The sequence below is a fragment of the Heterodontus francisci genome, chromosome 9 (assembly GCF_036365525.1).
Source record: "Heterodontus francisci isolate sHetFra1 chromosome 9, sHetFra1.hap1, whole genome shotgun sequence".
Classification (NCBI taxonomy): domain Eukaryota; kingdom Metazoa; phylum Chordata; class Chondrichthyes; order Heterodontiformes; family Heterodontidae; genus Heterodontus; species Heterodontus francisci.
This window is the reverse complement of record NC_090379.1, coordinates 13,143,926-13,157,344: the sequence shown is the minus strand read 5'-3', so window position 1 is coordinate 13,157,344 and position 13,419 is coordinate 13,143,926. Positions and strand designations below refer to the sequence as shown.

Here is a 13,419-nt window from a genome sequence, read left to right as displayed (position 1 = left end):
TTTTTAGGATTGGAGGAAGGTATATAATGGTCTGTATTAGGGCAGGGCACAATTTCAAAATCTGTAGATGACACAAAATTTGGAAGTATTGTGAACTGTGAGGAGGATAGTGAGAGAGTTCATGAGGACATAGGCTGGTGGAATGAGCAAACAGGTGGCAGATGAAACTTAATGCAGAAAAGTATGAAGTGATGCATTTTAGGAGGAAGAACGAGGAGAGGCAAAATAAAATAAAGGGTACAAGTCTAAAGGGGGTGCAGGAGCAGAGGGACCTGGAGGAATATGTAGACAAATTGTTGAAGGTGGCAGGCCAAGTTGAGAAAGTGGTTAATAAAGCATACAGGATCCTGGGCTTTATAAATAAAGGCATAGAGTATGAATGTAAAGAAGTAATGGTGAACCTTTACAAAACATTGGTTTGGCCTCAACTGGAGTATTGTGTCCAGTTCTGGGCACCACACTTTCGGAAGGAAGCAAAGGCATTCAAGACAGTGTAAAAAAAGATTCACGAGAATGTTTCCAGGGATGAGGAACTTCAGTTACGTGAATTGGTTGGAGAAGCTGGGACTGTTTTCCTTGGAGGAGAGAAGATTAAGAGCAGATTTGATAGAGGTGTTTTAAAATCATGAGCGGTCTGGACAGAGCAACTGTTCCCGTTGGTGGAAGGTTTGAGAAACAGAGGACGCCAATTAAGGTGATTGGCAAAAGAAGCAACAGCGACAAGAGGAAAAACATTTTTACGCAGTGAGTGGTTTGGATCTGGAATGCGTGGCCTGAGAGTGTGGTGGAGGCAGATTCAATCGAGGCTTTCAGAAGAGAATGGGATAATTATCTGAAGGGAAAAAATTTGCAGGGTTATGGGAAAAATGCAGGGGAGTGAGACTAGGTGAGTTGCAGTCTTACAGAGAACCAGCACAGACACAGTGGGCCGAATGGCCTCCATCTATACTGTAACCATTCTATGATATCAAGGCTGTGGACAGCGGTTCAGCTTCAGACAGTTGCCAGGCAGAGGGATTGAGTCAGTGGCTCGGGAATGGAGCTTGTGATGGGGACCAAATGTTTAGTGGAGGAAATTTAGAGACAGTGAGGACTCGAGAGAGGTGGTGGTGAGGTAGAGCTGGGTGTTGTCAGTGTACATGTGAAAACTAACGCTGTGCTTTCGGATGACTTCGCCGAGGGGCAGCTTTTGGATAAGAAATAGGAGGGGGGCCCAAGGCTGGATCCTTGGGGGACACCAGAGGTAACGGTGCAGGAGCTGGAAGAGAAGCCATTGCAGGTGATTCTCTGGCTATGGTTAGATAGGTAAGAATGGAACCAGGTGAGAGCAGTCCCACTCAGCTGGACAACAGTGGAGAGGTGTTGGAGGAGGATGGTGTGGTCAACCGTGTCAAAGGCTACAGACAGGTCAAGAAGGACGAGGTGAGAAGGTTTACCTTGTCACAGTCACATAAGATGCCATTTGTGACTGGTAAGAGCTGTTTCGGTACTGTGACAGGGCGGAAACTTGACGGGAGAGATTCAAACATGGAGTTCTGGGAAAGATGGGCAGGGATTTTGAAGGCGAGAACACGTTCAAGGACTTTGGGAAGGAAGGGGTGGTTGAAGATGGCTTTCTCACATTCCATGTTTTCCTACGAGTTAGAGATGTGGGCTTCGTGCAACATCCACGTGTTTCAAATGAGACGTTAAACCAAGGCCCCGTTTGCCTTGTCAGGTGGATGTAAAAGATCCCACATCACTATTTTGGTGAGCAGGAATGTTCTTCTGGGTGTTCTGGCCAATATTTATACCTCAACTAACATCACTGAAAACACATGATCTGGTCATTATCGCATTGCTGATGTGGGATCTTGTGTGCGAATTGGCTGCTGCATTTCCTACAATACAAACTGCTCTCCAAAATGTATTTAACTGCCTGCAAATCACTTTGGGACATCCTGAGGTTGCAAACATCATTCCATAAATAGAAGTTACGTGGAGACATTGGGTGCTATTTTATGCTCTCACACCCTGTGGCGAGTTTGGAGGCGGTGAGAGCATTTAATTGGGTGGGATGATGGGAACTCCCCCTCCCCCACCCGCCACTCAGTTAAGTCCCTGGCGGGAAAGCCCATGGATGGCCTCCACTCAGAGAGAGGAAGAGATAAATGTTTATACACAGTGAGTTGTGATCGGGAATGCACTGCCTGAAAGGATGGTGGAAGCAGATTCCACCGGGGAGGCGGTGGCGTAGTGGTATTGTAACCCAGAGATCCAGAGTATTGCTCTGGGGACATGGGTTCAAATCCCGCCACAGCAGAAGGTGGAATTTGAATTCAATTAATAAATCTGGAATTAAAAAATCTAGTCAAATGATGGCCATGAAACCATTGTCGATTGTTGTAAAAAACCATCTGGTTCACTAATGTCCTTTAGGGAAGGAAATCTGCTGTCCTTACCTGGTCTGGCCTACATGTGACTCCAGACCCACAGCAATGTGGTTGACTCTTACATGCCCTCTGAAATGGCCTAGCAAGCCACTCAAGGGCAATTAGGGATGGGCAATAAATGCTGGCCTGGCCAGCGTCGCCCACATCCCATGAATGAATAAAAAAAAAAGATTCAATAATAACTTTGAAAAAGGAATTAGATCTATTCTTGAGAAGGAAAAATTTGCAGGGCGATGGGGAAATAAAACTGATGACCAGGACTAGTTCCTTCAAAGAGCGCACACAGGCACGATGGGCTGAATAATCTCCTCATGCACTGCAGGTTTCTATGATGCCTTTCTTTGTGAAGCACTTGAGCTTAGTGATTTACATTATGAAACCTCTGAGTCTCCATATCTTGCTTGCAGCCCATCACTGCTTTGTGTGTTTCTGTAGACACAGAATAACCTTGCTTTTTCCTGCCATGTGTTTTCCTCAGCCGATGGTCCGCGGAGGTCACAGGTCGAAGCCGCGCCATGCCCCACATCAAGACGTACATGAGGGCTTCGCCAGACTTTGGAGAGCTTGCGTGGTTTGTAGTCACAAGGTGAGAGGCTTTTCTGGTCAACATCAACAGGAGACGGTCAAACATTGTTACTGCTGCTCCTGTTAGTGGCATTTGTGTTAGCTGTGGCTCAGTGGGTAACTTCTCTTGTCTCTGAGTCAGAAGGTCCTGGGTTCAAGTCCCGCTTCCGAGACCTGAGCACATATTCTTTGCTGCACTGTTGGAGGTGCCATCTTTCAGATGAGACATTGAACCGAGTCCCCATCTGCTCTCTCAGCTGGATATGAAAGATCCTGTGGCACTATTTTGAAGAAGTGCCAAAGGATTTCTACTCAGTGTCATGGGTCAGTATTTATCCCTCAACCAACCTCACGAAAATTGCATTCTGGGGAGGCGGCGACATAGTGGTAATTCAGAGCCCCAGGCTAATGCTTTGGGGGACATGGTTCAAATCCCACTATGGCAGAAGGTGGAATTTGAATTCAATTAATAACTCTGGAATTAAAAAGCTAGTCTAGTGGTGACCATGAAACCATTGTCGATTGTTGTAAAAACTCATCTGGTTCAGTAACGTCATTTCGGGAAGGAAATCTGCCATGCTTACCTGGTCTGGTCTACGTGTGACTCCAGACCCCCAGCAATGTGATTGACTCTTAAATGCCCTCTGAAATGGCCTCGCAAGCCACTCAGTTCAAGGGCAATTAGGGTTGGGCAATAAATGCTGGCCTTGCCAGTGGCACCCACATCTCTCAAAACAAATTTAAAAAATTCCTGGTCAGTTATCGCTTTGCTGTTTGCGGGAGTTTGCTGTTTGCGAGAGTTTGCTGTTTGCGAGAGTTTGCTGTTTGCGGGAGTTTGCTGTTTGCGAGAGTTTGCTGTTTGCGAGAGTTTGCTGTTTGCGGGAGTTTGCTGTTTGCGAGAGTTTGCTGCATGCAAATTGGTTGCTGGGTTTCCTACATTCCATCAGGGACCAGACTTCAAAAGTACTTCCCTGACTGTAAGACACTTTGGGACATTCTGAGATTTGTGAATGGTGCTACATATATACCTGTAAGTCTTTCTCTATTTGCTTAAATCATTTCAAGGTGATGTTTGTTGCCCTGAAATATTGCCCTCCCACCAATCATTTCTCTGGCCGAGTCGTGCTGCAGCAAGATTCCATTGACACTTTATTCTCTGTGCCCCCGCCACTCCATCCCATGTCCTTTACTTAACCAAACGCCTAGCCTTTGTGCGTGAACCTAAATAGTGAATGCTGCCTTGCTATTTCAAACGTAAGCTCGAATCTTTCCTTCGGCAACATCAATCCATGTGAACTTTCCAGTGGGGTCGGCTTGCATCACTGAATAGCGTCAGGTGCAGGAAGCCCTGCCGTCTCGGTGAATTGCGTCACCAAGCTTGTCCATGATGCCCTTCGCAGTCCAGGCTCAGATATGAACAGCAGCCGCTTTGGTCAACACTGGGGGCTGGAGGATTATAACACCAACAGCTTCAAAACAGGGAGAGACCGAGTAAAGAAAGATTGGCGAGTGTGATGGAGAAATACTGACCTCGTCACATGCTCCATGTGAAATGCTCAATGTCGATCGCTCCCTGTGTGAATTACTGTCAAAATTCTCCTGCATTTGCCTTGGCTCTTTGTTCCAGTATGACTCAATTGCTTATTTTGTCCTCCTGTCAGATGGATCATTATCTGAGATGCTGTGTACTATCACTGAATTTAATACTCGTGCTGTAACGTGTACCTCATAGATTAGGACGTTATTAGAACCAGTTGCAGTCTGTTTGAAGTCTCTCTTCTTGTAGGCGTATGTGATAAATATAACTGGCATAACTAACAGGAAAGATTAAACAGGCTGTTGCTTTTTTCTCTAGAATAGAGGAGACTGAGGGGTGACCTGATACAGGTCTGTAAGGTTATGATGGGGTAAAGATATTCCCACTTGTGGAACTAGGAGTCATAAATATAGGATATTCACTAATAAATCTAATAGGGAATTTAGGAGAAACATCTTCATTCAGAGAGTGATGCGAATGTGGAATTCACTACCACAGGGAGTAGTTGAGGTGAATAAGGTGACTTTAAGGGGAAGCGAGATAAGCACAAGGGGGAAGGAATAGAAGGTTATGCTGATAAGATTAGATGAATTAGAGAGGGAGGATGCTCGAGTGGAGCATAAACGCCAGTACAGATCTCTTGAGCCGAATGGCCTGTTAGTCTGTTGTCATTGTATTTAGATCAAAACTGTTTCCTCTGGTGGAGGAGTCCAGAACGAGGGGGCTTAATTTTAATATTAGAGCTAGTCTGTATAGGGATGACATCAGGAAACACTTCTTCACACAAAGGCTTTGTGGAAATCTGGAACTCTTTCTTAACAACATATTGTTGAGGCTGGGCTGGGGGTCAATTGAAAGTTTCAAAACTGAGATTGGTAGGTTTTTGCTCGGCAAGGCTATTATTGGATACGGAACCAAGGTGGGGAGTTGGAGTTAAGATACAGATACGCCATTAGTTACTTGAATGGCAGGACAAGCTTATAGAGAGATACAGCACTGAAACAGGCCCTTCGGCCCACCGAGTCTGTGCCGACCAACAACCACCCATTTATACTAATCCTACATTAATCCCATATTCCCTATCACATCCCCACCATTCTCCTACCACCTACCTACACTAGGGGCAATTTCCAATGGCCAATTTACCTATCAACCTGCAAGTCTTTGGCATGTGGGAGGAAACCGGAGCACCCGGAGGAAACCCACGCAGACACAGGGAGAACTTGCAAACTCCACACAGGCAGTACCCGGAATTGAACCCGGGTCGCTGGAGCTGTGAGGCTGCGGTGCTAACCACTGTGCCACCTTTGAGCTTCTGAATGGCCTCCTCCCGCTCCAATGGCTGATTCATAATGACCCATCGGGCTGCGCTATTGTAGAAATAATCAGCACTAGATAGCAATACTCATGAGCAGGTTGTGTGTGAGCTGCGTGTATGATGGAGGGAGGGATGATTCTAATGCTTCTGTCGTTGTGAAATCTCCAAGTGTTGATTAGGTCATGAACACTTGTTTTATTCTTATCTCTCTCCGCACTATTGATATGTTGAAGAAAGTGACATTTCTTAGATTGCAGGTCAGAGGCTCCGAAAACGGCAATCACTTCTGATTGACTGAAGCGGCAGCTGATTTCATTTGGTGTGTAAAACGGGGGATTGGGGGAGAATTATAATTCGGCGCTGGCAAACTGGTCAATTCTTTCTTCAATCACCACCTATCCACCAGATAAAGGGACAGCAACGACATTGCCGAGCCTTGCATACACAGAGGGTCTCGACGGCAACCTATGTAAAGCCCTTTGTGGTTGCAATATTTTATGGAAAAGATTCTGTTTGCTTGGCTGAAGTGGAAATGGGAGTGCCAGAGAGCTTGAATTTTGATCAACAAGAGTATTTTGTTACTGATTGCTGTGGTTTTGTTTCAGACAGACCTTTCCACCAAGAAATTGTTATCTTTTCATTCACAAGATCACAGTTGAATGCGACCATTTGGCCTTAGCCCCATCTATCCAGAAAAACCTCACAGTACCCCAGTGCACTGTCTTTCCCCCTCCACTCACCCACCCAACTGACCCAGGGCATCTTCTGTGCCTTCATCTCTTCCAAAACTCTGCTTCCCGTGTCCTACTCATGCCAAGTCCCTCCACCCATCAACCCCTGCAATCATTGAGCTCTATTGGCTGCCAGTGAAGCAATACCTCAATTTTTAAAATTCACATCCTTCTTTTCAAATCCCTCCATGGCTTCTTCCCCTCCCTATCTCTGTAACCTCCTCCAGCCCCTACAACCCTCCCTATCTCTGTAACCTCCTCCAGCCCCTATAACCCTCCCTATCTCTGTAACCTCCTCCAGCCCCTACAACCCTCCCTGTCTCTGTAACCTCCTCCAGCCCCTACAACCCTCCCTGTCTCTGTAACCTCCTCCAGCCCCTACAACCCTCCCTGTCTCTGTAACCTCCTCCAGCCCCTACAACCCTCCCTATCTCTGTAACCTCCTCCAGCCCCTACAACCCTCCCTATCTCTGTAACCTCCTTCAGCCCCTACAACCCTCCCTGTCTCTGTAACCTCCTCCAGCCCCTACAACCCTCCCTATCTCTGTAACCTCCTCCAGCCCCTACAACCCTCCCTATCTCTGTAACCTCCTCCAGCCCCTACAACCCTCCCTATCTCTGTAACCTCCTCCAGCCCCTACAACCCTCCCTATCTCTGTAACCTCCTCCAGCCCCTACAACCCTCCCTGTCTCTGTAACCTCCTCCAGCCCCTACAACCCTCCCTATCTCTGTAACCTCCTCCAGCCCCTGCAACCCTCCCTATCTCTGTAACCTCCTCCAGCCCCTACAACCCTCCCTATCTCTGTAACCTCCTCCAGCCCAACAACACTCAGATATTTACATTCCTCCAACTCTGGGCTCTTCAGCATCCCTGGATTCCATCCCCTCACTGGTGGCCGAACCTTCAGCTGCTAAGACCCTAAAGTCTGGAATTCCCCCCCCCCCCCCCCCCCAAACCTCGCCAGCTCTTGCACCTTGAAGATGCTTCTTAAAAGTCTTTGACCATGGATTAGCTTTCTTATCCTAATACCTCCAAATGTGGCATGTTTCAAATCTTGTTTGATAATGCTACTCTGAAGCACCTTGGGACATTTACCTTGTTAAAGGCGCTGTATGAATGCAAGTTGTTATTTTCTTGAAGTGTTTGCCTCTACTACTGTATCTGGAAGTTGATTCATGTGATGTCATGCCTTTCCGTTCTAAATTCTTGTCTTTTACTTGTTTGAGTTTGTGGACCCATGTCCTACTGACACTGTTGGATTTGAAGTAATGTCTGAAATTTACTTTATCCGCACCATTTATTTACTCAGCTCCGTGAGGGTTGCTCTAAGATGTTTCCGTGTTCTTTTTTTAATTCAGACTTCTGAAACTGTAAAGAAAAAGAAAGAAATTGCATTTATCTAACCCTTTCTCCAACCTCAGGACGTCCCAAAGCCCCGTGCAGCCAAAGAAGTACTTTCAAAAGTGTCGCCATTGTGGGAATGTGGGAAATGAAGCAGCCAATTTGCACACGGAAAACTCCCTCAAACAGCAATGAGATTAATGACCAGAAGAACATCTGTTTTTGGTGATGTTGCTTGAAGGGTAAATACTGGCCAAGACACTGGGAAGAACCTCATTGCTCTTCTTGGAAATAGAGCCGGAGGATCTTTCCCATTCAGCTTAACTGGCTTCCTGAAGGTTGGATTTTATGTGCCCTAGATGTTGTACCTAGCCAATGAGAAGGGAAAGCCAGCGCTCATAATTCCCAGGCTCCTCAATACTCCTTCAAATTTCTCCCCCTTATAGGCCGCACGCTGTAATTTGAGCACGGCATGCCACTGACTCTCCGCCTTGTGTTAGATGTTGAATTGCCGAGTCCCAGTGCAAATCTAATCAAAAGGACTGTGCTTGCAATTCAAGCAGATGCTTGAAGCGATGGGAAGTGAAATGAGGATGCTGAGAAGGACAACTGAATAGAAAAATCATTGTGTTAACTCTCTTACTCATTCATTTACTGCTCGATGAGACTGAATCTCCATCACAGCCATCAGTGTGTGAGTACATGTCTGAACACAGTTTAACAGACAGCCCTGTCTGGGGGACTGTAACTAAATTCATTGCAGTAAATGCTATAAGGCTTTCTTTTAGAAGGAAATCAAAGGTAATTTGAATCTCATTTATATATATATATATATATATGGTTTTGTGTAAATACAATGCAAGAAGTAATCAGCTCTTTTCTACCCACTGCTGCTGTTAATCTTTTGCTAATCCATTCGCCGGAACGAAATTCCTCCTGATCTGATGCAGCTATTTTGATCCCAATGTTGGCATGCTGTGTGTCAATGTCTGTCAGCCATGACTCTGTTGGTAACTCGCTCACCACGGAGTCAGAAGGTTGTGGGTTCAAGTTCAACTTGAGCACAAATATCAGGTTGGACACTCCGGTGCAGTACTGAGGGAGTGCTGCCCTGTCAGAGGTGCCGTCTTTCAGATGAGACTTTGAGGCCCCATCTGCCCTCTCAGGTGGACGTAAAAGATCCAAAGGCACTATTTTGAAGAAGAGCAGGGAGTTTTCACCTGTGTCCTGGCCAATATTTATCACCCAATCAGTGTCACAAAAACAAATTATTGTTTGTTATCGCATTGCTGTTTGTGGGATCTTGCTGTGCGCAAATTGGCTGCCGTGTTTCCAACATCACAACTGTTCAGAAGTACTTCATTGACTGTGCAGCCCTTTGAGACATCCGGTGGTCTTGAAAGGCGCTATATAAATGTAAGTTTTATTTTTTGTTGGAGTCGGATAAGGAGTCCCAGTCAAGGGAATGTGTTTTTAAATCGTATGAGGAGTGATGTGCAACACTGGCAAATCCCATTTCCTCTACAGCAGGCCGACATTTGGGAAGAGATATCTGTAACATTGGAAATGCTTAGCAGGGGATGGGAAGGTCAGATCCAGACAAACAAGAAGCATTTCCCTATAAAGGGAATGGGGAGAAAAAGAAACAATTACATTTCTATAGCAACTTTCAGGATTTCCGGATGTCCCAAAGCGTTTACAGTCAATTAAATACTTTTGATGTGTAGTCATGGTTATAATGCTGGAACAGCCAAAATCAATTTGCACACAGCAAGGTCCCACAAACAACAATGAGAATAAATGATCAGATAATCTATTTTTAGTGATGTTAGTTGAGGAATGAATACTGAGCAGGACAGCAGGGAGACCCCCTCCGCTTCTCTTCGAAATAAAGCCGCGGAATCTTTTACGTCAGGTGGAGAGGGCTGGTGGTTTAAGGTTTCATCTGAAAGACGGCACCTCCAACAGTGCAGCACTCCCTCAGTCCCAACATTCCCACTGAGCTGCATGCTTGCGGGACCCTGCAGCAGCCTGGAAGGTACCGTGCATGCCTTGTTCCGAGTTAAATACCGTGCATGCACGGCCACGCAAAAAAATGTAAAGGTGACGAGCGTTGAAAATGGCCAGGCACAACAATGAAATTTTACAGGGAATGTTACTCAGTATCGCAGTGAAGTGTCAGCCTAGATTGCGTGCTTAAGTTTCCGGAGTTGTACTTGAATCCACAACCTTCTGACTCAAAGGCGAGCCACTGAGCCAAGGCTGACACCCTTTCATTTTCATTTAAATTCTAGCACGGCTTGGGTTCAAAGATTTTGCCACTGGAAGCCATGGCTTGTTTTGCATTCTCTTTTGGTTTTTCAGCTTTAGGTTCTGTGATCAAAGGGAATGTATGACTATGTCTGGAGGCATTGCATACGGATGGGACATTGATACAGGGCTGTGTTAGCAACAACTCAAAAGTCATTATTTTGTCTTTGAGTCAGATATTGGGGTGGAGTGGAGGGGGAGGAGCAGTGCACACACTTGCAGTCAGTTGTACTTGGAATTGCTGAGGCTCTAAAACTCCTCATCTGTTATCTAAAAATAAAAACCTGTTGAGGGAGGATTTTCAGCTTCTTCCAAGAAACTTGCCTCGTGAGGAGAAAGTTCTTTTGTTCCGAGTGGATATATCTGAGCGTCTGCCCTGGGTTCTTGAGTTAATTTGTTGGACCCCACATCAAGTCAGTGCAGATCTCCATGAGGACTACAAGGCATAATTTGCTTCGTCCAAGACAAGGGATCTTAAATCGATTCTGTTTTGTCGCACTGATCTGCTAAATTGGACTCAAAGAAAGAAGTTTACTCAATTGATGGAAGTTGAGCACTTCATCGCGACCTTATCTGCTAGATTTATTCTTCCTTCGTTAGAAATCTACATCTGACAATAAAACTGAGTGGTTGCGTAGCCTGTATGGTGGGTCTCCATCACAGTTGAGGGACTTGTATCATTTAAAAGTGATATAAAATTAGATTACTCATGCTGAAGCTTTGTCTCACTTATAGAGCAGTAAAATTCAATTTTAACTCTGAGGATTTTGCCTCTTTTAGCTGTTATGATAACAGGAATTGTGGGCCCTTCTTGTTGCGAACTGCCCAACGTTGTGTCTTTGGCTCCGAAGGTTGCGCATTGGAGACTTGATGGGCACATTGTTTAAATCCATGTCCCCATTCATTTGCATATATTCAAAATATGGCTGTTGGAGTTCTGCTTTATCAGCCCTTTTTCTGGCCCATCAAAACTTAACCAGGACAAAGCTGCGAGTAGGAAATATAAATGTAAACAGAACATGAGTTTCCTGGACCTAGTGGGCCATCTTGCCAGGGCTTACGGACTGGATGTAGTCCAGTGTTTGGTTATTCCTGTTCTGGAGGAATGAGCTACCTCATCGCTATTTATGTTGTGAAGGGATATCAAAGCACAAACAAGCACTAGGCTTATTGTGGCATAGCTGTGAGGGTCATCATTGGAATAGCTAGACAAAGGAAGATGAGGTCCATTTAGTTCACCTTCTATCATCCTGGTCACCGCATGGTGCAATGATAATGGTATTGATGACCAATCAAAGCAGTCAATCTCTTTCAATTAGTTTACAACAGATCCAGACATGAAGTGAGGAAAGGAGAACTTTGGGAATCATTAGCCCAAAGCCAACTTTTTCCTTCCTACCATGCTGCACCGAACCACATGCCATGTCTCAAATTACTCTGATATTTTGTATAGAGCCTAAGTGAAGACCCATTATATTGACTGTGTAGGCTTCAGGTCAGTATAGAGTTAGTGGCATTTTTTGGTAGAAATTCCATCAGATTAAAGAGTTAATATATACTTGATTGGTGGGCAGTGTTATCTCTGTCGTCCAATGGTAGCATTCTGTGTAGTTTACATTTGAAAAATCAATGGAAACCAAATCGCTTACAATATAAGCGTCAATTCTGTTAAAGTGAGAAAATGAGATTCGGAATGTGTGGTGGCTCCTGAACATTGGTAAGAGTTGTATCTCTTCACGGTAATGGCTAAAATCTAATTAAAGCACAGATCATGCTTTGGTTCAGAAACTCATGTTGGGACAGAGGAAGGGAAGTGCCTTCGCTGTTGGAAGGAAGGGAGATTGTCGTGGGAAGAATGTTAAGTGCCGAGCTTGACCTTTGAGTGATTGTCCTGGTGTGAAAATAGAACTCCTATTCCTAGAATTGAATTTGAAGTTGTTAATGGAAGATTTCAGTCTGCCTGCTCCCTCCTACTGTTTGTGTATGTGTGGCTCTTTCCCGTCATTTTTTCTATATTCCTCTCTCACTCCCTTTTTATTCTCTCCTCTTTTTCTCTCATTTTCTCCCTTTCTCTCTGTCTTCCTGTTTCGTTCTTCCCTTTCTCTTAGCCCGTCTCCCCTTTCTTTCTCTCTCCCTCTTTTTCCCTCTCTTCCCCCTTCCCTCTGTTTGGGTATCTACTATCCTTCACATTTTCCAACATCCAATTATATTGGGTACAATTGCTTTCAGTCTAGCCATGGGTGATGGATGCAAAAATCATTTTATAAGGTTATTGTTTGTTTATTCTCAGAATGTGGGCATGACTGGTAAAGCTGACATTGCCCATCCCTAGGTGCCCATAGAAATTGGTGTAGGTGCCTTCTTGAACTGGTTGTCAGGATTTGATGCAATTAAGTGGCTTGCTAGACCACTCCAGAAGGCAGCAAAGAGTCAACCACATCGGTGTGGGACTGGAGTCACACATAGGCCGAGACCAGGTAAGGATGGTAGCTTTCCTTCCCTAAAGCACATTAGTTGAAACAGTCTGGCTTTTCCGACAATCTCACAGCTTTCGTGGGCTCTTTCACTGTGATCAGATCTTTGCTATTTCCAGATTTGTTCAAGTTTTGGGGTATTTGAGCTCTGGATTAGTCCAAGCCATTGGATTACTTGTCCAGTAGCATGACTATTATACTACCCTCCTATACTACAGCTAGATAACAGTCTCAACTTGCTGGCTGCTTCTGAGCTGCAGACTGAAGTTTGACGAGCACTTACCAATGTCCAAAATTCTTAGAGCAAAGCACAATTAAACTCTGATTTACAGCAATTAATTTACAGCACTTTCGAGAAGTGAATGTGGTAGTGTGACGTGACAGTATATTTACACTGGTCAGCAGGGTGTAAGAGTGGATTACAGGAAAAGATAATGCGCTGGACTTGTTAGCAAAATTAAAGCCCATGGATTTGAATGGACAGTGATAGTCAGAAATAAAAACAAGAAATGCTGGAACCACTCAGCATGTCTGGCAGCATCTGTGGAAAGAGAAGCAGAGTTAACGTTTCGGGTCAGTGACCCTTCTTCGGAACTGACAAATATTAAAAATGTCACAGGTTATAAGCAAGTGAGGTGGGGGTGGGGCGAGAGATAACAAAGGAGAAGGTGTAGATTGGACAAGGCCACATAGCTGACCAAAAGGTCATG

At 45.0% G+C, this 13,419-nt stretch overlaps 1 protein-coding gene across 2 annotated transcripts in view; it reads left to right on the top strand.

The window, feature by feature from the left end:
* The window catches only part of tdp1 (tyrosyl-DNA phosphodiesterase 1), a 143,160-nt gene that overhangs the window by 81,125 nt on the left and 48,616 nt on the right, over window positions 1-13,419 (top strand). For both annotated transcript variants that reach the window (XM_068038250.1, XM_068038249.1), the window contains exon 13: window positions 2,911-3,018. In XM_068038250.1, coding sequence (XP_067894351.1) covers window positions 2,911-3,018 — 108 coding nt within the window. The remainder of the gene's footprint in view (window positions 1-2,910; window positions 3,019-13,419) is intronic.